Raw genomic sequence first — 27,627 nt, 5'->3', positions numbered from 1 at the left:
TTTGGATGTGGTAAATGTTTCTCAGGCTCCCTCTCCGAAATCGAACCCTGATTCCCCTTTACCCCGTTACAACCATAATATTGATAGTAACCACTATCATAACATAAAACTAAAAAGTGAAAAATAAATATAGTTTAAAAAAACACGCTTTTAAAGCACATCGAACTAAAATGTTAAAAATAATTTTTAAAATAAGCTTAAAACAATAATGAACGAAAAATACTATTATTTATTGTGATAAAAGCGTCGGGCGCTCAATATACGAAAAATATGGCACAAAGCACCCACGCTTTTATCACAATAATACTAGTATTTTTCGTTCATTATTGTTTTAAGCTTATTTTAAAAATTATTTTTAACATTTTAGTTCGATGTGCTTTAAAAGCGTGTTTTTTTAAACTATATTTATTTTTCACTTTTTAGTTTTATGTTATGATAGTGGTTACTATCAATATTATGGTTGTAACGGGNATTTTAAATTATAAATAACTCTCAAAATTTTTGTTCAACATTTGTTATCGTCCAGTCATTCTTAATTAGATCATTATCATTTTATTATCTAATTCAAAATGCATTGTCATTTAAAAAATTAAAATTTACACCCTAAAGCTATTATGAGTGGATTTTAAGTTTATTTTTAATAGATAAATGTATAATGAGTATGTATCTAACAAAATTAAAAAAAAATCTTTTTAAAACATTTTATAAGAATTCAAATGGCTAGCATTAAATGAATTATTCTATAAACTTGTTTTATCGTTCTATACTTTTTGATTAGACCTTGTATTATAACAAATTATATTATAAGAATTATAAAATGAGTTATAAGTTGAACCTATTAAGAATATAATCTTAAGATAAAATAATTGGAGGCTAATTATTTTTATGATTTCTTTATTATTTTTTTGTTAAAATTTAGTGTTAAATAAATGAAGTATGTATATAATATACATGAAAAATATTTATGGAACATTAAAATATGTATAACAACCACACTCGGCCGATTTTCTTTTAAGTCACTGAATAGTTATTCTCAACNAACCACACTCGGCCGATTTTCTTTTAAGTCACTGAATAGTTATTCTCAACAAATTTGAGTATATAATATTCTTGTTTAAATATTAAATTTTATTAACAAAAAGAGTAATCAGTAGTACTTTCATTGAATATGTCATTAAAAAAATAATTTAATAATAAAATTTTTAGTAATATTTTATTTCCTATTTTTTTTCGGAACATCAATTAGTACAATACATTTAAAGTTACATTTTTTTAATTAATACAGTCTGCATACACAATTATAATAACTTATTTTTATTGTTATAGATTAAAAATACTTATTGTTTAACATTAAAAAGTAACTAACACAAAATTTTAATTCATTAATTTAAAAACATGGATGAAAAAATAAAATCTAAAATTACTTATACTATTACTATTTATAACTGTTTAAAATTGTATTTTTATATAAAAATGTTTGAATAAAAGTCAAAAATTTGTTTAAAATAAAAGCCCTTTAAATTATATACATGTTTACACAGATTGATTTTATAGTATAAAATAATAATTAATGAAAACAAGGCAGTGAAAACTTAAATAACTCTACAAATATCACTTAGCAACTGCTGCTGTTTGATGAGCTTTTGGGTTAGACAGTGTAAGGTTATTAAGAGGCCTAGATCCAGAAGCCATTGAAGAAGGCGTACTAGGTCTGGATGATGAAGATGAAGGTTCATCTTTATTGTTAACCTGAAATGTTTACAATTATCAGTAACTTTTGTTGATATAATTTATATTATACATGAACTATTTTTATGGAATATTTTATATTTAGTATAAAAATATTTATATTTCGTTAATGTAATTAAAAAAATTTCTGTCAAGCTTAAAGAAGATAATATATCTACAACTTATCTTATTTAAATGTCTTAATAGAATAAACAAAATATTCTGCATTAAGCAATTCACAATTAGTATTTAATTTTAGTTTTTATATTTTTTATTTAACAAATTGATTTATATCCCTTTAAACATGTGACAGTTTTGTTTTGGTTCTCCAAAGAACTGAAAAAATTATGCCTAAATTTTATATTCATTCATATATTAACTATTAGCTGATACACCTTTTCAAAATGTTAACTGAAATAAAATTATAAAAATAAATGTGGAAATTGAAAACTTGGGACAACAATGAAACATGCCCACTTTTTGGCCTAAATTACTAGGGGAAACTTTTTGAAATTTAAATGAGAACCTATAATTATTTTTATTATTATTGATGATAAATGGCCTAAATGAAATTTTGGTTAATCAATAACTAATGTCATATTACTTTTTAAGATATTAGCATTTACAAATTTAGAAAAGGTGAGGAGTGAGATAGTATTTAGAGACACTCTAAATTATACTCTAAAAGGTGTACAGCATGATAGTATACAGCGACATTATTTTTACTAATGTTACGTCACTATTTAGGGGTTGAGCCTAAATGCCCGTTGACAGTATTCTAAGGGACCAACGGGGGATAGCTGGCTAGGCTATATCTACCTTAGGTACTGAAGTTTCCTATTTAATTTATATTCCCTTAGAGGAACTACCAAGGGTCGCACTACAATATATATATATATATAACACTTTTGGTTAACAACGATATAAATAAATATTTATATCATAAATATAAATAGAATATAGACATAAATATAAATATATATAATTAACATATAAATATGTCTATTAAACGGTACAATGATGTTATGGGAGACAGAGATATAAGGACATGCAAATGTGATCGTATCACTAAGATTAGAATTACTATACCTTTTACACCACTCAACATCAAAATAAATATTATATTAACTCAAAAAGTAATAATACAAAAACTGATTAATGATTTGTCAAAACTATATTTTGAGCATTGATTTAAAAAAAACAAATAATAGGTTTCTATTTAACTCTCTAAAGTTACACCTACTTTTATAATCTTTTCTTACAATTATTTTAATATGATTTACTAAAATAAATCAAGTTTAATATCGGTACATTTCAATGAAAAAAATCATTATTTTTGTCATTTTTTCATTAATAATTCACTATGAATACCAACTAAATGTATGCTTAAAAGGTATGGGTCATATTGAAATATGCTATCAATTTAATAAAAGTTCATAATAAAGTTCAATATTTTCATTATTTATTTACCTAATACCTAATATAACTTCTATGTGGTCAGTCAAACATGGTAGGGCTTAACATTTAATACTTAAAAAAATGTCTAGAAAAACGTGTACAAGAACACACTTCAAACTTCTAGTACTAAACCACTCACCACAGTACATAAGTAATCATTCATTTCCAATATTTAACACATTAAAAATAATATAAAAAGTATTAAAAATTTATTTATAAAAAAAAACAAATATGAAACCTACTTACCACTTCTTCTTCATCACTAAGTTCTATGATTGAGTTATGTTCATCATCATGTTCTTGGAGTATTGAATCTAAATTATACCGTTTACGATAATGAGCATAAAATGATTTTAAGTGGTTTTGTGTTTTTGTTCCTAATGTTTCTGCAATTGCTTGAAAATCTTTTCCATATTTGCGCATACCTAAAAATTAACATCTCAAATTTAGTATAGGATAAACAGATAATAAATTAAAGGTTGTTGAAAAATGAATTTCTAAAACCCAATTTCTACAAAATATACAATGTTTAATGTACCTTGAATAGCTAACATAACTTCATCATTTGTCCATCGTGGTGAAATACGACTAGAAGTTGGTTCATTAACTCTGTATTCATTAATATCTAATTTAAGTTTTTTCCCAATTTGTCCAATTTCTTGTTTATTTGATTGGATCTGCCATGAAAAATTTTAATTCCAAAAAAAAAATTTAATGAAATTACTATTATTACACATACTTTGCACTTTAATGATACAACCTCATCATCCATTCCTGATAAAATAACATCTCCATTAGGTCCAGATGCTATGGTTTGAAGATCATCATGATTAACATACATTCCTCGTGGAGGTAACCTTTTATTGCGTGCAACATTTAAATGACGGTTATTTGGTCGTGGTGGGCCTAATGTTGGTCTTATGCCTCCTCCTGTTCTCCTAAATAAAAAAAAAATTGCTCTTTGATACAATTTCTTAGTTGCTAAATTATTTTAGACCATAATAAAAAAATAACTTTCTTTGGTGTAAAAATATCTAAAATCATATATTAACAAAAATATATCACACTTTAAATAAAAAAGGGAAGTATCTGGAAAAAAGGCATTTTGAGATAAACACAACTTTAAAGTTTTAACCTCCTCTAAGATATTCATGTTAAGATCTTCATGTTAAAATAACAAACGGCCTGATACATTTCACATTGATCTCATTGTTATACAGAAATGGAAGTAAAAGGGATAGATCCATTCATGATTGAAATGTTACCGTGGTCAAAATTTCTAACATTGGGATGGAAAGATTTCTCATTTTTTTTTATAATGAAAAATTCTATCACACAATAGTGAAGATATGGTTTCTACAGTTTTCTAGTGCCTAGAACACTAGGAAACCTTGAGTTTTTTCAACCTCGTATGTAAATATAGATAATTTGATTTATTTTCCTTTTATTATATTAATTTAAGTTCACTAGTTTTAAATTCAAACACCAAGATGCATTACTTTTCAGTCCACACTTAAATAAATTTCTTTAGAAAACTAAAATATAGACATTTTTAAAGGTAAGTTTATACACTATAAAGAAATAGTGCATCAAAAGAAAACAATCTGTTATAAAGTCAGCTTTTATCAAATTGTGATTTTCTCTTAAGGATACATACCAAATATCTACATAAAATATTTTAACCTTTCTATAAAAATTACTAATACACCTAATAACATTATTAATATTCATACCTGAAATGTGTGTAACATGTGCCACACATAGAACCTTTTGTAGTTTGATGTATTGTTGTTACAAATACTCCACAAACTGTGCATGACTGTTTTGAACTACCTTCCCCAGAATCTTTCTATAACATAAAAACAAAAATTCATTAAAATATTTAAATAATAACTACAAAATAAACAAACATGACTTGTTCTGAGAATATACAACTTTAGATGAAAAATTAATTAACTTTAACACAAATTCTAATAGTACATTTTACAAAAATATTGTAGTAAAATCCTATAGTTCTGTTTACAAAATTCACTGATATTTTATTTAAAAGTTAAAAAAATATACTTAAGAATTTTTTTAATTATTAAAACGAATTTATTAATACAACTATATTTTAAATAAAACTTTTACATCTTAGGGTAAGTATTCTCAGAACTCAATACCAACAGATATTTTTGTAAATTAAAAATAATAAAATTAAAAAATGTTAATAAGAAAAAAAATTAAATATAAATTTGAATTTGAATTGCAGTACTTTAACATTAAAAAAGACTATTTATAACTGAAACACCCAAAAATACTACTTATAATAAATTATAGAGAAAAGGTTAAATTTCTCATAAAAATTGATGACACCATATTATAAAATAATGGTATTTTATTTTAATTCCAATCATTTATATTTAATATAAAATAAAAATATTAGACTAAAGATTGAGAATTTTTTTTTTTCGTTATTGAAGTATACATATTAGGGATACTAAACTTATTGTCATTTTACCTACGACAACCCCTTTCCCCAAAATTAAACACTGAAAAACAAGAATTTTTCTTAAATAAATAATTTTGTATAGCATCCAAAACCAAAAAAAATTGGCAAAGTAACAATTTTGCACATTGAGGTTTTTTTTACCAAGAACAAGGTTATCCTATTTTAATACAGTTTTGTATTAGTTTTGAAAATTCATAAAAAAAAAGAAATTTTAAACATAGTTCTAATAATTTTTTTATATTTATAAGATTATTACAATCTGTTAATAACATTCTATTTTTTATAAAAATTTAATTTTAAGTAGCTCACCGTATCTATAATTTTATATGGAATAACATTGCTCATTTACTTTTTTTTTTTGATGAGATAGCTTATTTTTGAACTATAAACATTTTTGAAATATACCCCTATAAGTAGCCATACATTCTGATCACACTAGTTACATGCATAGTTAGAGTGTACTGTTCTTCAAAATGAGCAGTATATATTTCTTGATCTATCAGTTATTTATTACATTTTTAATTCATCCCTTATAAGGGTATCAATTTTTTTTTTTTTTTTAATGGAGACAAACATTTAAAACTAGTTTACAAAATAAAAAATGATCTACCATCAAAGCCATCTAAGAAAATGGCTGGTTGATAACAATTTTTGTACCTAGACAAAAAGAGAACTGTAGCCAATATATGTCTAATGATAAATATTGTCAAACCTGCATCTTACCTCTAGTGCCAACATTTATTATTTACTAGTAATTTTCTTAATTAAATAATTTTTTTTTTTATAAGCTAGTTAATTTCACATGTTACAATTTAATAGATCAAAGTTAATACCCTTATAAAGTATATGGGATGAATTAAAAAATAACAAATAATAAACCAAGAAATATATGAAACTAAAAAATAATAAAAAAAAAATGATTTTCTTATTATAATTATTATTTTAAAAGACATCGAATGGTTAGCATTAAAGTAATCATCCTATATATGTGTATATACATATACAGAGTGATCGTTTTATTATAAACCACTTGATTACTCTCAAAATAAATACAATAATAAATATATAGAAAATGATTAATAGATAACAACTTTTGAACTCGTATTTTACATACTGGTTTAATACTGTAACTTTTTTTAATAATTCTTTTAGTGGTCTCTTCTAATATTATTGTTTTTTTTTTACTTTTTAATCGTAAATTTTTTTATGTTTATCTCATACAACTTGTAAGGGTATCAATTTCAATTTTCAAATGGAACACACATTATTAACTAGCTATTTATTATATAATGATCTAATTAAGAAAATAACTGGTCATTATTAACTTTTGGACCAGTAGTTATTTCAGAAATTAACAATTTAAAGTAATGACTGAAGGTAAAATTTAATGCTGCTATTTATATTACTAGATATTTCGCGCCCATACTTTTTGTGTTGCCTGTGTATAAAAATGAGAATAACTTCCACAGTACAGGTTTAAAAGTTGTTATCTATCAATCATTTTTATAAATTTACCTTTTAAACAATTAAAGCTGATATTCCTTTACGTTATAAGGGATAATTCAAAAAATTAATTATTAGTTGATAAATCAAGAACTATACTTAACCAAAAGAAATAATAAATTATTTTTTTTGCAATATTTTATTTTTGAATATTTTTTATATTTTGAAAGTAATCGAGTGGTTTATCATAAACCGATCACCTGTATATATATTATTTTAATTATTTGACTTCGATTTAGGTAAGAGACCAGAGTTCCTTTTATCAACAAAATATATTTTGAGAAAATGAGTAGGAAGACATGGAGTTAATGAGAGGATCCAGGTGATGTAAGGATCTTTTTTAGTGAGCCTATTAATAGTAGGGAATTTTAAGTTACTGTAAAAGGTAGTAATAGTTATGTACCAAGAGGTACCTGTTACATTGCTGAAGGTATTTGATTGGAAGGCCTGAGATGTTCCAACATACAAAAAAATATATATTTGCTAGCTTAGCTGGATTTCATATAGAACAGTTTTTTTTAAATGGAGAAGTTGTGGGCGCCAGCCTTTTTTAGATAACTTTGTAAAGTTATTTAAGTTTTAAGACAAAATAAATATTATCGAATAAAATACAAAGGGGGATTGGTCCCCTAACACTCTTTTTTTAATACACCAATGCAGTTTACACTAATTTCTTAAAAACAATTTCAAATAAGTGTTTGTACAATTTATTACATTTTTTTAATTTTCCAATTTTTACACAAAAATCATACTCTTATTATTATTATTTTTTTTTATGTCTGTTTTCACCACAAATACAAGTCCAGAGGTCAAATATTTTTTTTCAAACTTAAATATATTACATAAACTTTAATATAAGATATATATAAAAGTGTCAGTATTTCCGGAACATTTTCAAAACTTAGATTATATATAAAAATATCAGTATTTCTGGAAGATTTTTAAAAATAAAGTTAAGAAGTTAATTTTTTGCCATACTGATTTACTTCAGTAGGCAGGTAAAGGGTAAGATTTTCAAAAAATATATACCAGATGATAGGTAATTACCAAAGGTTTTTATAAAAAAAAATTGTTTTTATTTATCCATTTATGGCAATTTTAGATAAAAAAAAGTTTAAAAATACCAATTTTTAAAATTGTAATTTTTTTTGGAGATTTCACCTATTTACAGAGAACATGGGAATTTTTTTGAGGGTAATGTCTTTGACTAGATAAGATTTAGATTCATTTTTTAAGTTACACAATGTTCAAAAAGTAAGAAATTCAAAAAACAATTTTCCTATAAATAAAATATGTAATACCAAAATTTGAGATGTTTATTTCAAAATTAGCAACCTCATTAAAAATCCCTCATTCTTAGAAAGGTTTATATTTCATAATAACACTTACTTAAATGTATTTAATGGTGTACACAGTTCAATAGTAACATGATAAGATCTTTTAAGTTTTATGCCTCACCCTACAAATATTGATAAAAAATTCACGGTTTGATTGATATTAAATAGAATTAGAACACGAATACCTTATCATCAGGTTCAGAATCTGCTGAACTCGATCCTTCTCTACTTCCATTTTGATTTTCATTAGATCGGACATTTGCTAACTTTTTTGCTTGACGATCTATTACACTACTTTTCTTTCTTTTATTTTTCCATAAGTAATAATACTTAACTAAAGAAGCTATTGGTTTATCAGGTAACTAAAATATAATTTTAATATTTTGTTTAAAATTAACAAAAATGTACTTTTATTCCTCTAAATAATAAAATTACCATTTGTTTGATTCGTAAAAAATTTTTTCCAATACTATTAAATGCAGACTCAAATGTAACTTTGTCTTCTGTACTCCATTCATCAGGTAAAGGAGCAAAATTTGCCAAATCACAAAGAGCTTTTTCCATGTCATGATGGTGCCAAAATAACATACCTAATGCTTGTTCACTATTATATCCATACTTATCTTTGGATAGTAAAATATACTCATTTACTATAAATAAAATTAAAAAAGTAATCATTTACTTTACAATAATATTAATATAAAATAATAATTACATTTGACATCTGATATTTTTTCTGTTGGTGACCATACTAATAATGCCTTTTTGTTTAATCGCTCACGACGTTGAGCTGAAATTTATCATAATATTGTTACATATTACTAGTTTATAGAGGCCAAAAATTTTTTACAAAAAATGATGTAAAACAAACTATTATACAAACCTTGAGATACTAATAATTTGGGAATAACTGCTTGAAAATCACGACCAACTCTAATTTTTTCAGCTAAAAAATAAAATAATATTATTAAAAAATCCTTGATATTCCAAAATTGTGTAAGTAAATTTATTATTGTAAAATAATGACCTTTTAAAAAACCTTGACTCTTAGCTCAATAGTGAAGAATTTATTTTATCAAATATAAATTTGTACAATACTATCAAGTTGTTAAAATTTAAATCTAATAATTAAATTAAAATTGTCATCGAAATAAGTAATTAATAACATAACACAAAAATAATTTTACCAATAATTTAATTTAAGAAGATAAAAGTTGTATTCCCTAAATTCACAATGGATAAAATTCCCACCAAAAAAAAATATATATATGAAATATAAAAATTTAAGGTAGTAAATCATAATAATATAACATGTATTCAAGGTACTTACTATTTTCTTGAATAAGATCATCGATGTCTGAAAGATCAGGATTGCTAGATGAGGCAGGCCGTTTACAGTTTTTTAAATCTTCTAAATTATCGTTGGCCATATTTTTCTCTAATGCATACTCTAAGCAAAAGAATCGTTCGATAAAAACGATAAAAAAAAGAAAAACCAAATTTCGTATATAACGGATAATAACAAACAGTTGGATCACAATTCACTTAACAGAGAAATAAAAATTAAGCTAAATTATAAATTTTGACTAGTGAACGAACGCATCATAGAATATGGGTTTTGGAAAATGGCATTACTTTTTATTCCATGATAATATTTGAATTTTTCCTACATCATCAAAAAAAAAGTTTAATTCGAATCCAAGTTAGCCCAATACCATAAATAATTCTGAAGTTGAACAAACGGTTGTTTGAAAATAGAAAACCTTTAAATATAAAATATAATTAAATTAAATTATAACACAAAAATAGAATTTAATAAAAATTTTGTAGATCCAAGCAAGCATAATAGAAATAATTATGAGGCTACACTGATATGTATTCTCAGTAAATATGGCGTCATACCATCATATAAGGGGTTATTAAACTGTTAATACAAATACCAGAATTAATGTTAACAGATTAATAAATCCAAGTTGAAATAAACGGTGAATTATCAAATTTACCGTTACATAAAACAGTAATCTTTAACTTTGACGTTAGTTAGAATGCTCATTAAAGTACTACGTTTTTATGTATATAGTATTATATAAAACGGAAAATATTTCTACGCTACTATTTATTTAATCTTAAGACAAATTTGCATAAACTTGGGACTCTTCAAAATGGCTTAAATAAAATGTATATAATTCCGTGTTATAGTTATACTATATAACAAAGTATACAACTGTTTTGCATAGATCATTTATTAAATAGAAAAAGTAATCTAGAATTTTTTTAAAATTTAAAAATTTAAGCATCCAGAAATAGATAATCGAAAGCACACCTACCAAAAATAAGATCGAGTTATATATTTTAAATATATTTCCCTTGATTATAAATATATATTGAATTAAAACTAAAAAAATTAAACTGTAGAAATCCATCAATGGAGTTTAGGCATTTTTTAGATTAGTGTAGTTTACTATCTGGCAGTAATTAGAATCACTGCCGTAAAACACTTCGAGCGTACTAGAAACAAATTAATAATAAATTTTATATATCAACCAAAAATTACACGATTCTTAACTTTAGATACAGATTATTCATAGAAGACAATTAGTCAAAACGTCTTTCTTTCATTAATCACATAGTGTATAAAATAAAATTTAATTTATTTTTGAATGATGTAAGTGGGTCAGTTTGTATGTAAAACCAATCAAAAACAGCCATTCATACTGAAAATTATAAATTTTGGATTAAACTTCAAGAAATCGATTTATAATAGTTTTTTCATCACAATAAATATTGTATTAACTTTAGTTTATGTAGGTTTAAAGTAGATAAGTTTTTCATAACATAATCAAAAACTAAAAAGAAAAAATTTTGATAAAATTTTTAAATCCTCATAGTACCTTGTTTATGAGTAATTTTTAAAAAAAGTACATCGTTGATAAGGTAAATGTCTTAAGTATTCGAGTAAATATATCGTAATAATACGGTAAATTTTTTAAGTTATTACAATATAAGATGAAAACTAAAAATATCAACACGTTTTGACATCTGTTTTTTGGAACGTTTCTTTTTGTTTGCGAGATTGAAAATAATTTTTCAAAATTATGATACTAAAAGCTACAATTAGATACATTTTATGGTCTCATGACGAATTGTTGACAAAAATTGGTCCAGTAGAATAATCGTATCCAATTCAATAATATATTTTAAAAGCCTAATTTAATGTTCATACTAATAAATTTTAAGATCACACTCCTTAAAGCATTCCAATTAGTTTTAATATATTTGAAGTAAATAATTTTAAAATCAATAAAAGTTGGTTTTAAAAATTCTATCATAACATTTTATGCGAAGGAATAATTTTTATTCAATTATATGTGAATTGAAATTTCTATGATAATACAATTTATATTTCACATTGAAACCCATTAAATTGTTAAGTTTATAAGTACAGTTAATAAGAAATCCTTAAATAAAACTAGAGGGTTAAAAAAATATAAAAACAAAATAGTATGTGAACTATAGTTTTATTTATAAAAATTCATGTATTAAACAGACTCTTGTACAGGTGGTTCGTAACCCTCAGGCCTGTCTACTTGAACACCCGTTTCTTCATCAACAACTGTGGTCACACCTTCATCACTATGGAATTCCATTAATTTACCAATGTCCATACGAGGTTTCTTTAGTACTTTGACCTAAAATAAAAAATATATTTTTCAATATTAACTTAGAAAATAAATGTTTATAATATGTAATATTATTTATTTGATAGAATTATAAACATGTTATTTCGTTATTAAACTTATTAATAACAAATATACAATAGTTATATAATATTTTAATTAAAATAAACCTTAACATAACCAATAATTTTAATCTTATAAATAAATATTGAAATGGCTTTTACTCATGAATAGTAAAAGTAAAATAAAATAACAATTATAATACAAATGTGCGAATTATGGAAATCCAACATATTAAAATTAAAAAAGAGATTTCTTAATAGAAAAACTCGATATTTAGGTAAAATAAATAATACTAATAATGTATGACAATAATTGTAATATATCTCAAAATTATTTTATAAAGGTGTAAATTCTTAATAATTTTCTACCATGTCATATTAAACAACTATTCCTTTTTACCTTACGAATGAAGACATCATGTAATGGGTAGATGCTCTGGCATTTCTTTTCAATTTCTTTAGCAATAGAATCAGGTCTCAACTTATTTACTACTTCTTTAAGATCAGATTTAACTATTTCTTCAGTAATAGTTTCAACCATCTTCTTTCTAATAGCTCTGACCTATCAAATAATACATTGATAAATATAGGCAATACACAAATATGGTCTTATTTATTAAATCATGCTTTAATAAATAAGACCATTTAATCTATAAAAAAAGGTTAAATCAGACACGAATATAAGGGGGAGGCATGGGAGCAATGGCCCCTCCCAAAATTTAAACAATTTTAATTTTGAACTTTAATTAACTCGCATACCTATTATTAATTAGGGTTGATACATTTTAAGATAATAATAAAAAAGAAAAAAAAAACAAAAAATGTATTTAAGTTTTCTTTATTAAATTTTTATATAAATATTAATGGAAATTGAGTTTAATTTTCTTAATGTTAATAATTCAATATGTTTTAGTATATACTTTTTAACACAAAATTACTAGAATCTTATATTGATATTATTATACATTGCTTGTTGTTGCAATACGGTTTACTTAAGAATTTAATTTGTAGTTTAAATATAATTATATTTACTTTACATTAATTTTATTATAAAATACTTTTTACAGGCAACAAACTCAAATAAGAAACGTCCAATAATAAAATAAGTTAATTTTACAATCTAACCTATTTCCACCTACCCACTGTAGCAAGTACCCAGCTTTGTAACCAGTCTACTTTCGAAGGCCCTCCCAAATAAGAGTTCTGGATCTGTGCTTAGGTTAAAAGGTGAATTACTTACGTTATAGGGATCAAAACTTGTAAGACACTTGTTTTCTCAAAAACTATTTAAAATTTAAAATTTTTAAAAAGAAAAAAATTATTTGATTTATAAAATAATAATTCTACAATAATATGTGGTTGAAACTTTCTTTTTTTATGCCCTCAGTATTAAAAAATGTTAACTTTAGTTTTCTTAAATAGGATCTCTATTTTTAACTTGATCATATAGTAGAATTTTGTGCTAACAATTTGTACATTTGTTACAACATGTTGAAGTTAGGTAATTATAATTAAAATTTTATTGTTAATTCACAATTTCAAATACAGTAGTCTTAACTAAGATATGACAAAAAAGATAGCAGAATAGAATGTTAACAGTAACTTTCTTTATAACTATTATAATAAATAATTATGGGCTTTTAAAACAGATTATAGTAAAATAATTTATTGAAAAAATATATATTTTATTTTTCCAAAATATTGATGTGTATACTAAAAGTGTCAAAAGTACAAATAACTACCAAAAATTGAATATAAATTTTACTAAAATGACTGAGGTTACAAAAACATAATTAACTTATGAAATTATAAGAAAATACAACAAATGCACTAAAGTAATATTAAAAAAATTGAAAATGTTATAAATTCCTAGCCCTAGTTATATTTTAAAAAAAACACTATGTACATGATTAGTCGGGATTGTTTTTACAAAAATAATTTTTTTTTTTTAATTTAAGGGTACTTGCTGACTTGTGAGCATATATCCTTCAATATACAAATTACGTAAACATTATTTTTCTTGGGTATTGTTATAATACATACACCACTCATTATTCAGAAGTCTATAAATTACTGTCTAATAGTCATCAAATAAAATATATATTATTTATGTTAATGCTTTAAACTATTCCGAGAAATATGTCTAAAAATACATTGATACAAATCTAATGTAATAACTTTAATAAATTCTTTAGTTATGACAAATCATCTATTTTAAGTAAAATAATATGTAAATAACACAATTGAGTTATAAACAAATATTAATAAATTAAATTTAATATAAAAGAGCATAAAAACTGCCAATTCGACTCACTACTCCTTCACTTTATGAATTTTCAACAAGTGCAAGAAGTGGCTTGACAAATTTACGATTTCACATGGAAAATTTAAGTATATTTATTTTTCAACCTTACTCTTGATATCATTAAGGTAAATTCATATTTCACAGAAGATTTATAAAGTTTAAAGGTAAGTATAATGAATATATAAATTAAGAAGGGAACCAGAAAAATTAAGTGATCTCTAGAATAAAATATTGTTTAAATAAAATCAATAATATTTGTACAAAATTAACCAGCTTAGTCCAATCTTTGAGTAGGTTACCTGTGTAATCAAATTATTTACTAATAAAGACTAGCGAAGATAGAAAATCTACTTGGGGTTCCTATACTACTCAAGGTATTTATTGACATGACTCACAGTCAGCACAAGCTTAGATAACTACTGATGAGTGGTGTTGTTGATAATTTATGTGTGATAATTAATCACAATAAATTCTATTTCCAATTATTATTATATTAATAAATTTTCAATTATTTTGCTTTTCTATATTTTACATCTTCTCATAAAACTCTCGTACTCATATCCCAAGAGAATATTATATTATATCATTTTATTCAATAAATATATAGTAACTCAATTATTCTCATGCTCATACAAGACCAACAAGTAACTAATTTTAATCATAATTAAATTTTATACTTCTTTTTTTGAGTTACTATAATACACTTAGAAAAAAATCATTAATAGGTATATCCCATATACCCCCTACCACCACTCGTTATGATTAGACTAAATGAGTTAAATTTCTTTAAAATAGGTAACATACTATGGAAATATATTTATACAATCCATTAAATTAATTTAACCATGTCATTTTTAGAAAACCGATAAATTTGTGAGGTATAATATCAAAAAAATAATGAACTTAAATTAAAAAGATTAAATAAGAATAATGCAATAACCAACAAGGGTAAAGTCATAATAGAAATCTAAACAATAATATTATAATTAATAAAAAAAAATTAACCTGAGTATGTTGAGCATAACATGTTTTTCTGGTAGACAACTGATCTTTGGAAGTAAATCCAATACAGAACACACGCAATAAATAACCATCAGTAGTTTTCACATCAACATTAGCTTCAATTAATGTTTGCCACTTCTTTACCATTGAACGTAACTTATCAGTGGTAAGATCCATGCCATGGAAATTAGTAAGAACATTTCTTCCTTTAACATCTTCAGCAATTAGCTTAAATTTACGGAAACTCCTTTCAGCTCCATCATCTTCTTGTAAGTCAGCTAATGAAACTTCAAAAACACGGTGTTTCAATCCTTCAGATGCAATTTCTGTAAAGAAACAATAAAATAAATAAACAAAACAGCAGTATAATATTTTGTCTTTTAAGATGCAACACCAGATATCTCACTTTTCTCAACTTTTTAGGAGAACAATAAAACTTTTTTTTTCATGACTAATTCTTACAGAGTTATTTATTTTTTTTTTATATCCTATCTATAGTGTTGTTATTTATATATGTTTTTTCAACAAACAATTCCCTACGAAAATTTAAATAACATAGTGTTACTAACTGAATTTGCCCAAAAAGTGAGATATTGGGTATTACATCTTAAACAATTAACTTTCTTTAATTAACAAATTTTACAAATAAGCAATAAACATACATTTATGAATCTTTTAAAGTCTTAAAAATGTATGCTAGTTACAACCTTGTATTTTCTACTCATAAAGCACACTACATCAATTTTAATAATGGTTAAAAATTGTAACCATACTTTTTTATTAAATGATATCAAATATATTTCCACTTGTACATACATAATGTAGTTTATGTTTTGACAAATAATTAAAAATTATATTTTAAATAATTATAGTTATATTATTTGTCAAAAAATTGTACATGTACATGTAAATGGATTTTTCAGGATAATTTTTTGTTTTACTAAATAAACATGTACTTTTTAACTAATGATTTATATAGATAAAATTGCAATATATAGAATGTTTACTAAGTAAGGAAGAGGATTTCTTTATTTATAACATTTTGCATAAAAAAATAGGATTAAAAAACGTAAAAACTTCTTATAGTTTATTTTTACATGAATTTATGTATATTAAAATTTTATAGCCACACTAAGTTAATTATTTTTAATATGAAAATATGTATTTAATTTTTTTACATTGTATTATATAAAAAAATTTTTTTTTGTAATTAATAATAAATATAAATAATTAAGTTTTATTGAAAAATACTCACACGTTAATTATTATTGTCACAATACACGAGTTATTAGAAAAACAATCATGCTATAAGCATTTAAGTAATTTAAAATTTTAAGGGATACAAGTTTTTATTTAACAATTAAAAATTAATGCATTAGAAATTTTAGCGATATATATGATAAATAAAAAAGAGAATTATTCTAATTAAAATATCTACATAAAAACATAATGACAAGCTAATCGAAATTAATAACTGCTTAAGAAAAAAGAAAAGTTTATAAGTAGTTATGTAGATGTTTTAATTTATCAAAAATTCATTATTAAAGTAATAAGCTATATAATAATAGCATACCACTGGTATATATATGTTAACTATCTATAAATCTATTGATTGTAAGTTAAAGTAATTTAAAGAACGCAAATAATTTTTTTTTTGATTTTGCATAAGTAAATATGAAATAGCATTAAATTTGTTTAACATATTACTTGTGCCCTGAGTACGATTAACCAATGTTTTGCCTACATCACGGTTGGTGAACATGCACGGAGCTCGGATATTGTACCAATCTTTACGTGTAAATGGATCAACGCTACGAACAAAATAAATAAATAAAATTATTTTTGAGAAAATTATCTTTTTTAATATATATCAAAATTATTATTAAGTAATTTTATACTCACATTTTTTTTTTTAATCCTTTTTTGCCACCTTTAGAAAGCCCTTTGTTCTTGCCAACAGCCATGGTTTTTAATTGAATTTACAATTAAAAAAAAATATTCTTAAGAAGACAGGAAAAATATCTCCAACGTGGTTTAAAAGAAAAAAAATAATCAGACATTAGCTAGTGAACAATTTACCGAAAGCGTTATTGCGCAAGCGTAACATTATAAGCAATGCCATAGATAGTTAAAAATATTTTGAGGTTATATTTGAAAAACACGGATAACCTATAAAATTTAAAGGCGCAAATATTTAAAAAGTTAAAACTGACAAATCTGTAAATGATTTACAGTATTAATGTACTATTTAATTTCAATTTCATATTAGTTTAACTAGTAATTGAGTAGTTTAAAATAATCGGATCACCTTGTATTTAGCATAATACTTTGCAAGTAAATTTTAAAAGCCAATTATTTTTTCTGTTATATGAATTTAAATTATACTTGCAATATTTTCAATTTAAACATGAATATTATATTAAATTGTCATGTTACTTGAAAAAAAATATATATATAAAGCTTAAAAAAATAAATTTGCCTGTTATTCTAAATTTTTATAAGTCCATTTCCCAAAAGAACCGTTTTAAGTCCTAGCCTGATTGGCCTACCTTTAAATATATCACTGTTTCACTCTCACTGAAAAAATAATCCACTATTCTAAATTTTTTTTGTATAACAATTTAAATAATTTTCTAAGCTTTTTAAATGGAGAGGATAATTTAGTATCTAGCGGTCCCAGTTGTGCCTATGCAAGGCATACCTAAAATGTATTACTAAAACTGGGTTTTGATATTAACATCAAGGTAGGATAACATGAAACTATTGTACGCGTATTTCCAAACTTTTTTGTATTGTAATAACAATTTTTAATACGCTTTTTATCCTTTTATTGTATTATAATATGAATTTTAAAGAATGAGTAATTTAAGTATTATTTTATTTATATAAAGTTTTAAAGCCAATTTTAAATTTTCTTTAAATGATTACAATTGTCTCACTAATTCGAAATATATGCGAATAAGTAGTTACGGTGTTTGAATTTTTTAATTAAATGATTCATATGAGTCAATAAGTCAATAAATAATATTTTGTTTCATTTTTAAATATTTTATAACTATTAAGTAAATATATAAAAATTACATTAAATCTGTTTAGCTATAAAATGTATCCTTTATTTTTCAAGTAGATTTACTAGATCTAGATTAAATGATGTGATAAATATACAATTTGAGTATTTCAAATGTCCACAAATGATTGTATACACATAATTTGTGGTAATGATTGATAAGATTTACAAGACGGATTCGCTAATAAATTTTTGAATCCACTTGATTAACAAATTACGGTGGTTGTAATCATCTTTTTAATGGGAATATGCTTCATTAATTTACCAGCTGATAAATGTTCAGTTAACCTTTCGTACTTATTCGTTATTAGCTAGTAAATTAAGGCTTTATAATTTGGTACTCTCTAATAACTTATCTCGTGCTTCTTCTTTAACTCTTAATGATTGTTTAAAACTAAAACTACTCATTATCAGTTACATTTTCAATCTAAAAAATAATTTATTTATCAGGATCAGAGTGGGTGCTACAATATAAATTTTTTATCGTAGCTTAAAAAAAAAATAATTTAAGATAGTACAAACTTGACATTGTTTTCTTAGGTCATCTAAGGATTAATCTGTAAATATTCAGAATTATATCTTAATAAACGCTGTAATATTGCAATAAGAAGACTGATTGTTTAAGACTTTAAATTTTCAAGTTCAATATATTTTATATTATTACCGTTTCTTTAATTAAAAATAATTTTTAAAGTTAACAAAACAATGTCTTGTTGTAATAACTATGAAATTTTTAAAGATCAAAAAACTCCTATTAATGAACCATTGCGTGGCATTTATAAGAAGTGAGTACTTGTATAAATTAATTAGTGAAATAATTAACCCTAATATATTAAAAATGTAATTCAAGGTGTGTGTGTTGGATGTATTAGTCTTTAGTTAAAAATAATAAATATTTGCTATTAAATAACTATAGAAAGTAAAATATTTTCAGGAGCTTTGGATATATCTCCTTATACAGGAGAATGCCAGATTTATTTGCTCAAGTTATTAAATATTTAGAAAAACAGGTATTGGAATTGGTCAGAAATAATTATATCTTTAAATATATAAAACTTTGTAATAATTATAATTGTTTCATTAATTTTAGAAAGAAAAACAAAATATGCAAAATGCTATAGATGATATGAAGATACTTTTAAATGAAATCATTAATAATAAACCACTTCGGAAAATTGATGGTACATTTAATTTAGCAATTTTATGGAATCAAATTTTAGATGAAAAACTAAAAGTGGAATCATCTGTCACATGGTTTGAGTCTGAATGGCTTTTTACTGAAAATTACATGTATATTCGAATTAACGAAGTTTTTGAAAAAACGTAATTATATTTAATATTAATTATATAGAATAACGGCAATTTGGCCGTTTATAATATTTATTTGATTTCTATATAGAATTTCGATGTTTTTTTGAATCTGGCTTTAGAATTTGACATCCCATTTACTCTAGGGATAATTATTAATTATGAATTAGTTATTAAGCATGAATTAAATCATTATAAAAAATTTAATATTGTAGACAAAAAATAATTTTTCATTATTTGATATCATGTGTTACAAATTGATAAATTAAATCTGATTATATTTATAGAATTTAAAAATACATAGCTCTGATATAAAGGTAACAAATACATTTCTACATTAAATAATAAGCTACAATTTTTTAAAGTTTTTTAATGAAAATTACAAATTTATATCTAAAATGCTGATTTTTTAATTATCATGAAATGTTTATTTAATTTTTATAATATTTATATTCATGATATTTATATAAGCTAGTAATATGATTGTTTATAGTATGTAAATATTTTTATACATTTATCATTTGGTTTTATAATTAATATAATTTTTCAAAAATCTAAAAAATATATCACTTTCAATACAACAACAAAAAAAATTACAAAAATCTAGTACAGATAATAGACATAACTAAAGAAAGCGTACTACCTTTAAAATTTTTATTTAAGTTATGCCTATGCATTTATTAATTTAATCCTAACATTCCAAATTTTATTTCATCTTTCGTACTCAACAACTACATAATTAACATTTTTTTATACATTATTATATAAATTCTAATTTAAATCAGTAAATGTAAAAACTACACTGGCAACATATTTGGCAAAATTACTTTTGTTTTTTATTCTTGTGCTTTATGAGATATTGTGTGTAAAAAGTATACTTATCATATTTTTTTTTATTTTAAAACGTGTTGAAAATGATTGTTTGTTATAAAAATTATACACATCTTAAATAAACAATTTTATTATTATTATTATTATTTTTTTTTTTTATAAATGATATATATATATTTTAATTCATTTATTAATCATAAATTTATACTTTGATTTATTTTTTTAATTAAATAAGTAAAATAATAACCTTGTATATTCTTGAAAAAATCTTTTTGTATGTAAATTGTCTACATGATATAAAGTTATGTATAGGAGAAAATATTAACTAAAAAATTGAATGTATTAATACATGTTTGTCATTTTTCCAATTTTAACTAAATACTTTTTTGATATGAGCTTTTCTCAGTGAAGAAAAATCCAAAAATCTTATATTGCAAAAACCACACGTGTCTAATATTCATTTTTTCTTTAATTAGTATCATTTTTTTAAAATTTCACAGTTTATTCATTTTAAGAGTATATTTCAACAAAAATTAATTTAATAATATAATTTCTTTAAAACTCAGAAATAGTTTTTACTGTCTCCTGTAAAATTTAATTTTTGTACCAAGTATGGTTTTTAAAATAATTTATTTTAATTGATTTTTAAATTAAAAAATATAATTGAATTATAGAAAAAGTGTTTAATTTGAATTGTACGTTTATTTTATTATTTTGTATAAAAATTAATTAATAATAATATTTATGATATATTATAATACAATAGAATAATAATTAATAATCACATTATTATTTAATCTTATAACAGATCTACATTGAAAAACTTTGATCCTTTTGAGAGTCTTAAGTTAAATGCTTTTAAAGAATCTAAGTCATCTATGATAGCTTTAGGTGAATTTATTTCATCAAAATTAGCAAATTTAAACATTCAAAATTATGAAATAAAAGCTTTGTTTGAACAAATATTGAAGGTCAGTGTTTATTTTTAAATTCTTTAAATTATTCAAATTATAAATTTTAGAAGATGGAGAATATTGTAAAATTTAAAATGGGTTTTTAATTTTTACAAACTATATTTGATTTGAATAATTTTTAAGAAAAAAGTATCATTAATTTTTTAAATTGTAACAGATATCATTGTGGGGAAATAGATGTGATCTTTCTCTTAGTGCTGGTAAATCTACAACTATTTCAGAAGACCCATCAAAAGCTATTAAGTTGTTAGATAAATATTTAATAACAAATAAATCAGATGAAATCTGGGAAATTTTACAAAAAACAGAAAACAAAACAAAACAAATTGGTATAATTCTTCCTCACAGCTATGCAATTTGTATTTATAAAATTTAAGTTGAATTTCATCTGTATCTTATTTTTTGCAGATATCATTCTAGATAATTCAGCCTATGAGCTTTTTACAGATTTATGTTTTGCGGATTTTTTATTGACATTTAATTTAGCTGATACTATAGTATTTCATGGAAAAGCTATTCCTTGGTATGTTTCTGATGTTACTAAACCAGACTTCGAAACTACTCTGTATTATTTAGAAAATAAGTGTTCATCTAGTATTCTAAACAACCTTGGTCGGAAATGGGCCCATTATTATAAAAATGGTATTGCTCTGACTTCTATTTATAATAAATTCTTATAGCTTATTTATTATCTATTGGTTTTATAGTCGAAAATCATGAATGGTATTAAAACAGTAAAAAAATTCTAGAGAGTAAATGAGAATATAATTAATACCATTGCAGAATATAAGTTTGCATTTATGTTGAGATCTTATTAATAAATATTTTATTTGAAATTTTTAGAGAAATTTATATTTAAATGTGAAGATTTCTGGACACTACCATTTCCATATTCATATATGACATTAAAAGATTCTAATCTTTATCAGTTATTATCTTATTCCCAGTTATTGATTTTTAAAGGTAATTCCAATTTTCAATAAATAAATATATGTTAAAAAAGTGATGTACTATCGTTCCAATAATGGCCCAATATTAGAAGATGTACTTAATATTACTTGTATTGTCTATTATTACTTTCATAGTATTAATAATTAATTCAATTATATTATATGATATTTCATTTTATAGGAGATCTTAATTATCGGAAGCTTATTGGTGATATTAATTGGGTTCCAACAACAAATTTCAAAGAAGCTTTATGTGAATTTTTACCAACAGCAGTTGTAGCTTTAAGAACGATGAAGTGTGACTGTATTAGTGGTCTACCTTTAGACTATGAAAAAAAAATTTTAGAAGAAGATAAACATAATTGGCTCATTACTGGAAATTATGGAACTATACAATTGGCTTTTTAAAAAAACAATAATTATTATTAAAATTATGTTTCTGTATCTTAATAGTTTTTAACACGCTTATATTAGTTTCACCTGTATGTATGTATGTATGTATGTAACTCTCCAAACGCCACGCGTTATCGCATATTCCGTCGTCTAGACTAGACTGTCATAACGCATTCAACCCTCCCCACGCCTCTCTCATCACACGACGGCACACTATTTCCTATAAAAATTTATTTTTAGTTATCGTACCCGTTACACGCGTGCTTGTTATCAATATTATATATATATAAACAAATTTTTATTTTGACTGACCAATACCGCCCGCGTCTAATGCGCCTTACGTATATATATTTATATATTCCTAGCACCGTTTATACCTCAGGTATAACGTTAGTCCGACCCGCCCGCCCACAATATACGGTTATACCTAGTGCATGATACGTTTACGTACTTAAGTCGCTTTACTTGTATATATTCTAATTACTATTAAAATTTATTTATTAACACGCTTTATTTTAATTAAGAGATATAAAGTATTCATTCCGATTACGAGGGATGATTTCCGTATCGTCATTTTTCGTCACTACCTCCACGTTCCGGGAGTGAGTAATTTACGCGCCTGCTGCTTTCCTTGGATGTGGTAGCCGTTTCTCAGACTCCCTCCCCAGAATCGAACCCTGATTTCCCGTTACCCGTAACAACCATGATATTGATAGTAACTACTATCATAACATGAAACTAAAAAGTAAAAAATAAATATAGTTTAAAAAACTAAAAAAACACGCTTTTAAAGTACATCGAACTAAAAAGTTAAAAATAATTTTTAAAATAATTATGAACAAAAAATACTAGTATTATTGTGATAAAAGCGAGGGTGCTTTGTGTCATATTTTTCGTATATTGAGCGCCCGACGCTTTTATCACAATAATACTAGTATTTTTTGTTCATAATTATTTTAAAAATTATTTTTAACTTTTTAGTTCGATATGCTTTAAAAGCGTGTTTTTTTAGTTTTTTAAACTATATTTATTTTTTCTGGAATTGAAACATGTTCAAATATAATTATATATATACCATACAAACTATGTATTTAATGTTTAAAGTCATAGTAAAAAATTGTTTATATCTTTAAAATGAGTGAAAAAAATAAAGATTGTGACACAATTGTATTACACATCAATAGTTTCAAAAATGATAATTGCTACTCAAAAAGCTGACAAAGCTGGTAAATATTACAGTTATAGGTATCATTTTTTGATAATTGAAACATAGAAAAATTAGTAAAATTTTAACTATAAAATCAAAACATCCTGAATAATCCAAAAATTGCTAAAAATAGTAGATTACATTTATTGAAAAAAAAAATAAATCATAATAAAATTAATACTTTCTCAGCTTTGCATCGAAATTAAAACAGAAACAGCACATTAGATTATATATCAGATATATAAATTTGGAAAAGTGTAAACAATCTTAAAATACAAAAAATGTTAAGCCTCTAATTCATTATATTACCCTATTTTGACTTGGATTTATAATCCATTAGTATTTTCATTTAATATTGAGTATAAATATTTTTTTCTAAAAAAAAGTTTTAATAGATATTACCTATAACACTAATACATAATAATACAGTTAAAAATTTCACTACCCTGTCCAAATTAATAAAAAAATATTTAGAATTATTTTATTTTAGGGGACTTATACCTATACATCCTCCCACAATCATTACACCGATGGATCCAATTTAAGTAGACTTATAATATATAAGATAGTAAAAGTATAAATTTTTGGTAGATTGGATTCCTCAATCTGGCTAATTATTTTCTATATATAAAAGTGTTCTCTTATTTTGAAATCGAGTTGAATTATATTACAAATTCAGTATTTGAAATAATTTATTTTCTTTAAAATTGTAGACGTATGGATTAATTGTCTAGGAATGAGATATAATATGTGAAATTATAAATATTATGAATAATTTCACATTTAATCGTCATGACCAATAAATTTACCTTGGTATATAAGACTTAATAATAATGAATTATTAAAAGGTTAAGGAGATTGCAAAGATTTGATAATGTTCCGACATAGTAAAAAATTCTCCAATAACAATTACTACGAATACCAGGTTACAAAAATTTGGATTTTACTACGACGATAATTACTCCGAATATCGAAAATTCACGTAATCAATTAATAATATTATAAAATTTCGCAGTAGATGATTATCGTTGCAATATAAATAATTAATATAAAATAGTATTTACATTGTCATTATAGATTGTATTTACATTATTTATCTTAAATTAATTAACAAATGATTATTACAATAAAGGCTCTTGAAGTGTACCCGACTATTGTAGTAATAGGTATTTTAGGGTAAGAGGGCTTTAACTAAAACAACTTCAGCTATATAATTGGCGTGAGCCCTTAAAAAGTTATTTTTTATTGGATGAGAGAGAAGAGCGATTCCAATTTTTGGTCTTTTAGTCTTTTTTGCTTCTCCTTATTAGCGCAAATTATTAAAATCTCTAACACGATTAGTTATCGTGTTCTCATTTATTAATTGGTAAAAAATATAGACGACGTCTCACTAATGATGAAATCCAGCATTAAACAGATGTTTTATTGTATGAAATCATTGTATAAAGATGGACAAGTCAACGAAAATAATTGAATCCAGTCTGAATTGAATGTTATGATTGGTCGCAAACTGGAGAGACTTAAAGGGGCTTAGTCTCCTAAAATTCTGCCATAGCCCCCCAAAAATAAAATAATTTGTATTCTTGTTGTATAGAATTTTTTTAAAAAAGGTAAAAATGTAATTAGAGCTTCCAAAATTTTGTTACGTTACGCTTACACTCTAGTCAATTTAAGTGAGCACGAGATAGTTATAAGTTAACAATGGACAATAGTTTAAAATTATACATACATATATTTAACTATTCTGTTAGAGTAATTAGATTTCAACATAATCAACTCAAGTTAAAAAAATACAGTCGATTCAGTAAAAAATGGTTGAGATATTTTAGCTTCGATGCGAAGCTGAGAAGGTATTGGTTTTACTATGATGTGTTTTTTTTGTCTGTTACCACTTTTTCTCAGCTCTCACCGAACGGATTTCTTTCAACGATACGTCAAAAGATCACAAATCGTATCTAGTCGAAGACATTACCCTTAAAAATTGAAATAATTTCCCTCGTTCCCCGTAAATGTGGGAAACCTCCAAAAAAATTACAAATTTAAAAATCGCTAATTATCGAAATTTTTTCAATTTTTTTTACTAAAAACTGTCGTAACTTTTTCAAAAATAAACATATGAATATAATTATTTTTTATATAGATGCATAATATCATTACCTTTCATTTGGTATATTTTTTCATAAATTTAATCCTTAACCTGCCCACAAGGGGGGATTTAAAATGACAACTTTTTCACAAAAAATTTACTTTTATAATTAACATTTGAAAGTGTTCGGGAAGTCTGACACTTTTATTTATATCTTAAATTAAAGTTAATGTAATTTACTTTATTATGCGAAAAAAAAATGTCGGACTATATTTGTCTTCACGGTGAAAATGTCTACCGAATGCTATTATCGTGTGAAAATTCTCGATTTTATTTTTTATATTTTTAACTTTATAATGCTATAACTTATTGAAAAGTGTATGGATCAACAAAATTTTTTTATGAGAAATAATATTTTTTAATAATCTCTTTTTCATTCGACATACTTTATCTTAATCAAGATATTAATAAGGAACTAGCAGATCATGTAGCTTTTGGAATAATACACCAATTTTTTTAAAATTAAACACAATCTAAAGATTTGCATCGAAGCGTTTATTTTTGATAGTGATTTTAATCACTGTCAGATATCATTATACTTGATCCAACTATACCATGGCATCACTGTGCCGCGACCCCCCTGTGCTGGGTTTTCTTTTTATTTGTACGAGGATTACCTGAAGTTTTGTCAGTTATACATATACAGTTAAATATTTTAATTAGTAATCATAATTGGTAATTAAATAAGTATTCATTTTTTCTTGTTAAATAGAAATCAAATATAATAATGAAATATTGAAACAATATATAAAAAAATCTGGCATTACATTTTCACAAAACCATAGTAATAAATAAAAACATTTACCCTTTTGTGTAAATACATTTATAACTATAACTTTTTAACGAACTAATTTATGATAACATGAATTTTCATTTTATAAATTACAAATGTGTTGTATTTATTTGAGAATTTAAATAAAGCCTAATTATGCCCTAACATAATAAAAATTACTACATTTATTATACGTAATGAATTGTAAAATATTGTTGATACATGGAAAATGTGTATGATTCCTAATCAATTCATAGGTGATAGACGTTGTTTATACGATAAATAAAATTTAAAAATATAGTATACATTTTATTATGAAAATTAATTTTTTTTCTCTAAGAATATGCATATAACAACAGTATTCAACTTTTTTTTAAAAGTTTGTTTTGAATTTATAGAATAATAAATCTGTATTT

At 23.8% G+C, this 27,627-nt stretch overlaps 3 protein-coding genes across 5 annotated transcripts; 1 reads left to right on the top strand and 2 right to left on the bottom strand.

The window, feature by feature from the left end:
- Positions 1-1,194: 1,194 nt before the first annotated feature.
- Positions 1,195-10,134, bottom strand: LOC126904390 (REST corepressor). 3 transcript variants are annotated; one of them, XM_050683393.1, is made up of 10 exons: positions 9,848-10,132; positions 9,401-9,463; positions 9,233-9,307; positions 8,953-9,167; positions 8,703-8,879; positions 4,920-5,035; positions 3,926-4,124; positions 3,725-3,863; positions 3,433-3,611; positions 1,195-1,749 (listed from the first exon to the last, which is right to left on the bottom strand). In XM_050683393.1, the coding sequence occupies exons 1-10, from the start codon at positions 9,945-9,947 to the stop codon at positions 1,612-1,614; spliced, it is 1,401 nt and encodes a 466-aa protein (XP_050539350.1). In that variant the 5' UTR covers positions 9,948-10,132; the 3' UTR covers positions 1,195-1,611. The 3 variants fall into 3 exon arrangements, with proteins under 3 accessions (XP_050539350.1, XP_050539352.1, XP_050539353.1); XM_050683395.1 differs by having other exon boundaries at positions 3,947-4,124; positions 9,848-10,131; XM_050683396.1 differs by having other exon boundaries at positions 1,663-1,749; positions 3,429-3,611; positions 9,848-10,134.
- Positions 10,135-12,016: 1,882 nt separating this feature from the next.
- On the bottom strand, positions 12,017-17,644 carry LOC126904393 (40S ribosomal protein S3a). The gene is made up of 5 exons (XM_050683402.1): positions 17,466-17,644; positions 17,271-17,374; positions 15,567-15,889; positions 12,657-12,818; positions 12,017-12,206 (listed from the first exon to the last, which is right to left on the bottom strand). Exons 1-5 carry the CDS (start codon positions 17,525-17,527, stop codon positions 12,057-12,059), a joined length of 801 nt encoding a protein of 266 aa, XP_050539359.1. The 5' UTR covers positions 17,528-17,644; the 3' UTR covers positions 12,017-12,056.
- Positions 17,645-18,666: 1,022 nt separating this feature from the next.
- LOC126904391 (damage-control phosphatase ARMT1-like) lies at positions 18,667-23,153 on the top strand. The gene is made up of 8 exons (XM_050683397.1): positions 18,667-19,415; positions 19,565-19,640; positions 19,721-19,953; positions 21,578-21,740; positions 21,901-22,072; positions 22,152-22,385; positions 22,587-22,706; positions 22,875-23,153. Exons 1-8 carry the CDS (start codon positions 19,336-19,338, stop codon positions 23,099-23,101), a joined length of 1,305 nt encoding a protein of 434 aa, XP_050539354.1. The 5' UTR covers positions 18,667-19,335; the 3' UTR covers positions 23,102-23,153.
- Positions 23,154-27,627: the final 4,474 nt, after the last annotated feature.

This window comes from Daktulosphaira vitifoliae, unplaced genomic scaffold, assembly GCF_025091365.1.
Source record: "Daktulosphaira vitifoliae isolate Bord-2020 unplaced genomic scaffold, ASM2509136v1 Scaffold_4, whole genome shotgun sequence".
In the NCBI taxonomy this organism is placed as follows: Eukaryota; Metazoa; Arthropoda; class Insecta; order Hemiptera; family Phylloxeridae; genus Daktulosphaira; species Daktulosphaira vitifoliae.
The sequence above is the reverse complement of the archived record's forward strand: the minus strand, read 5'-3'. Positions and strand labels throughout refer to the sequence as shown.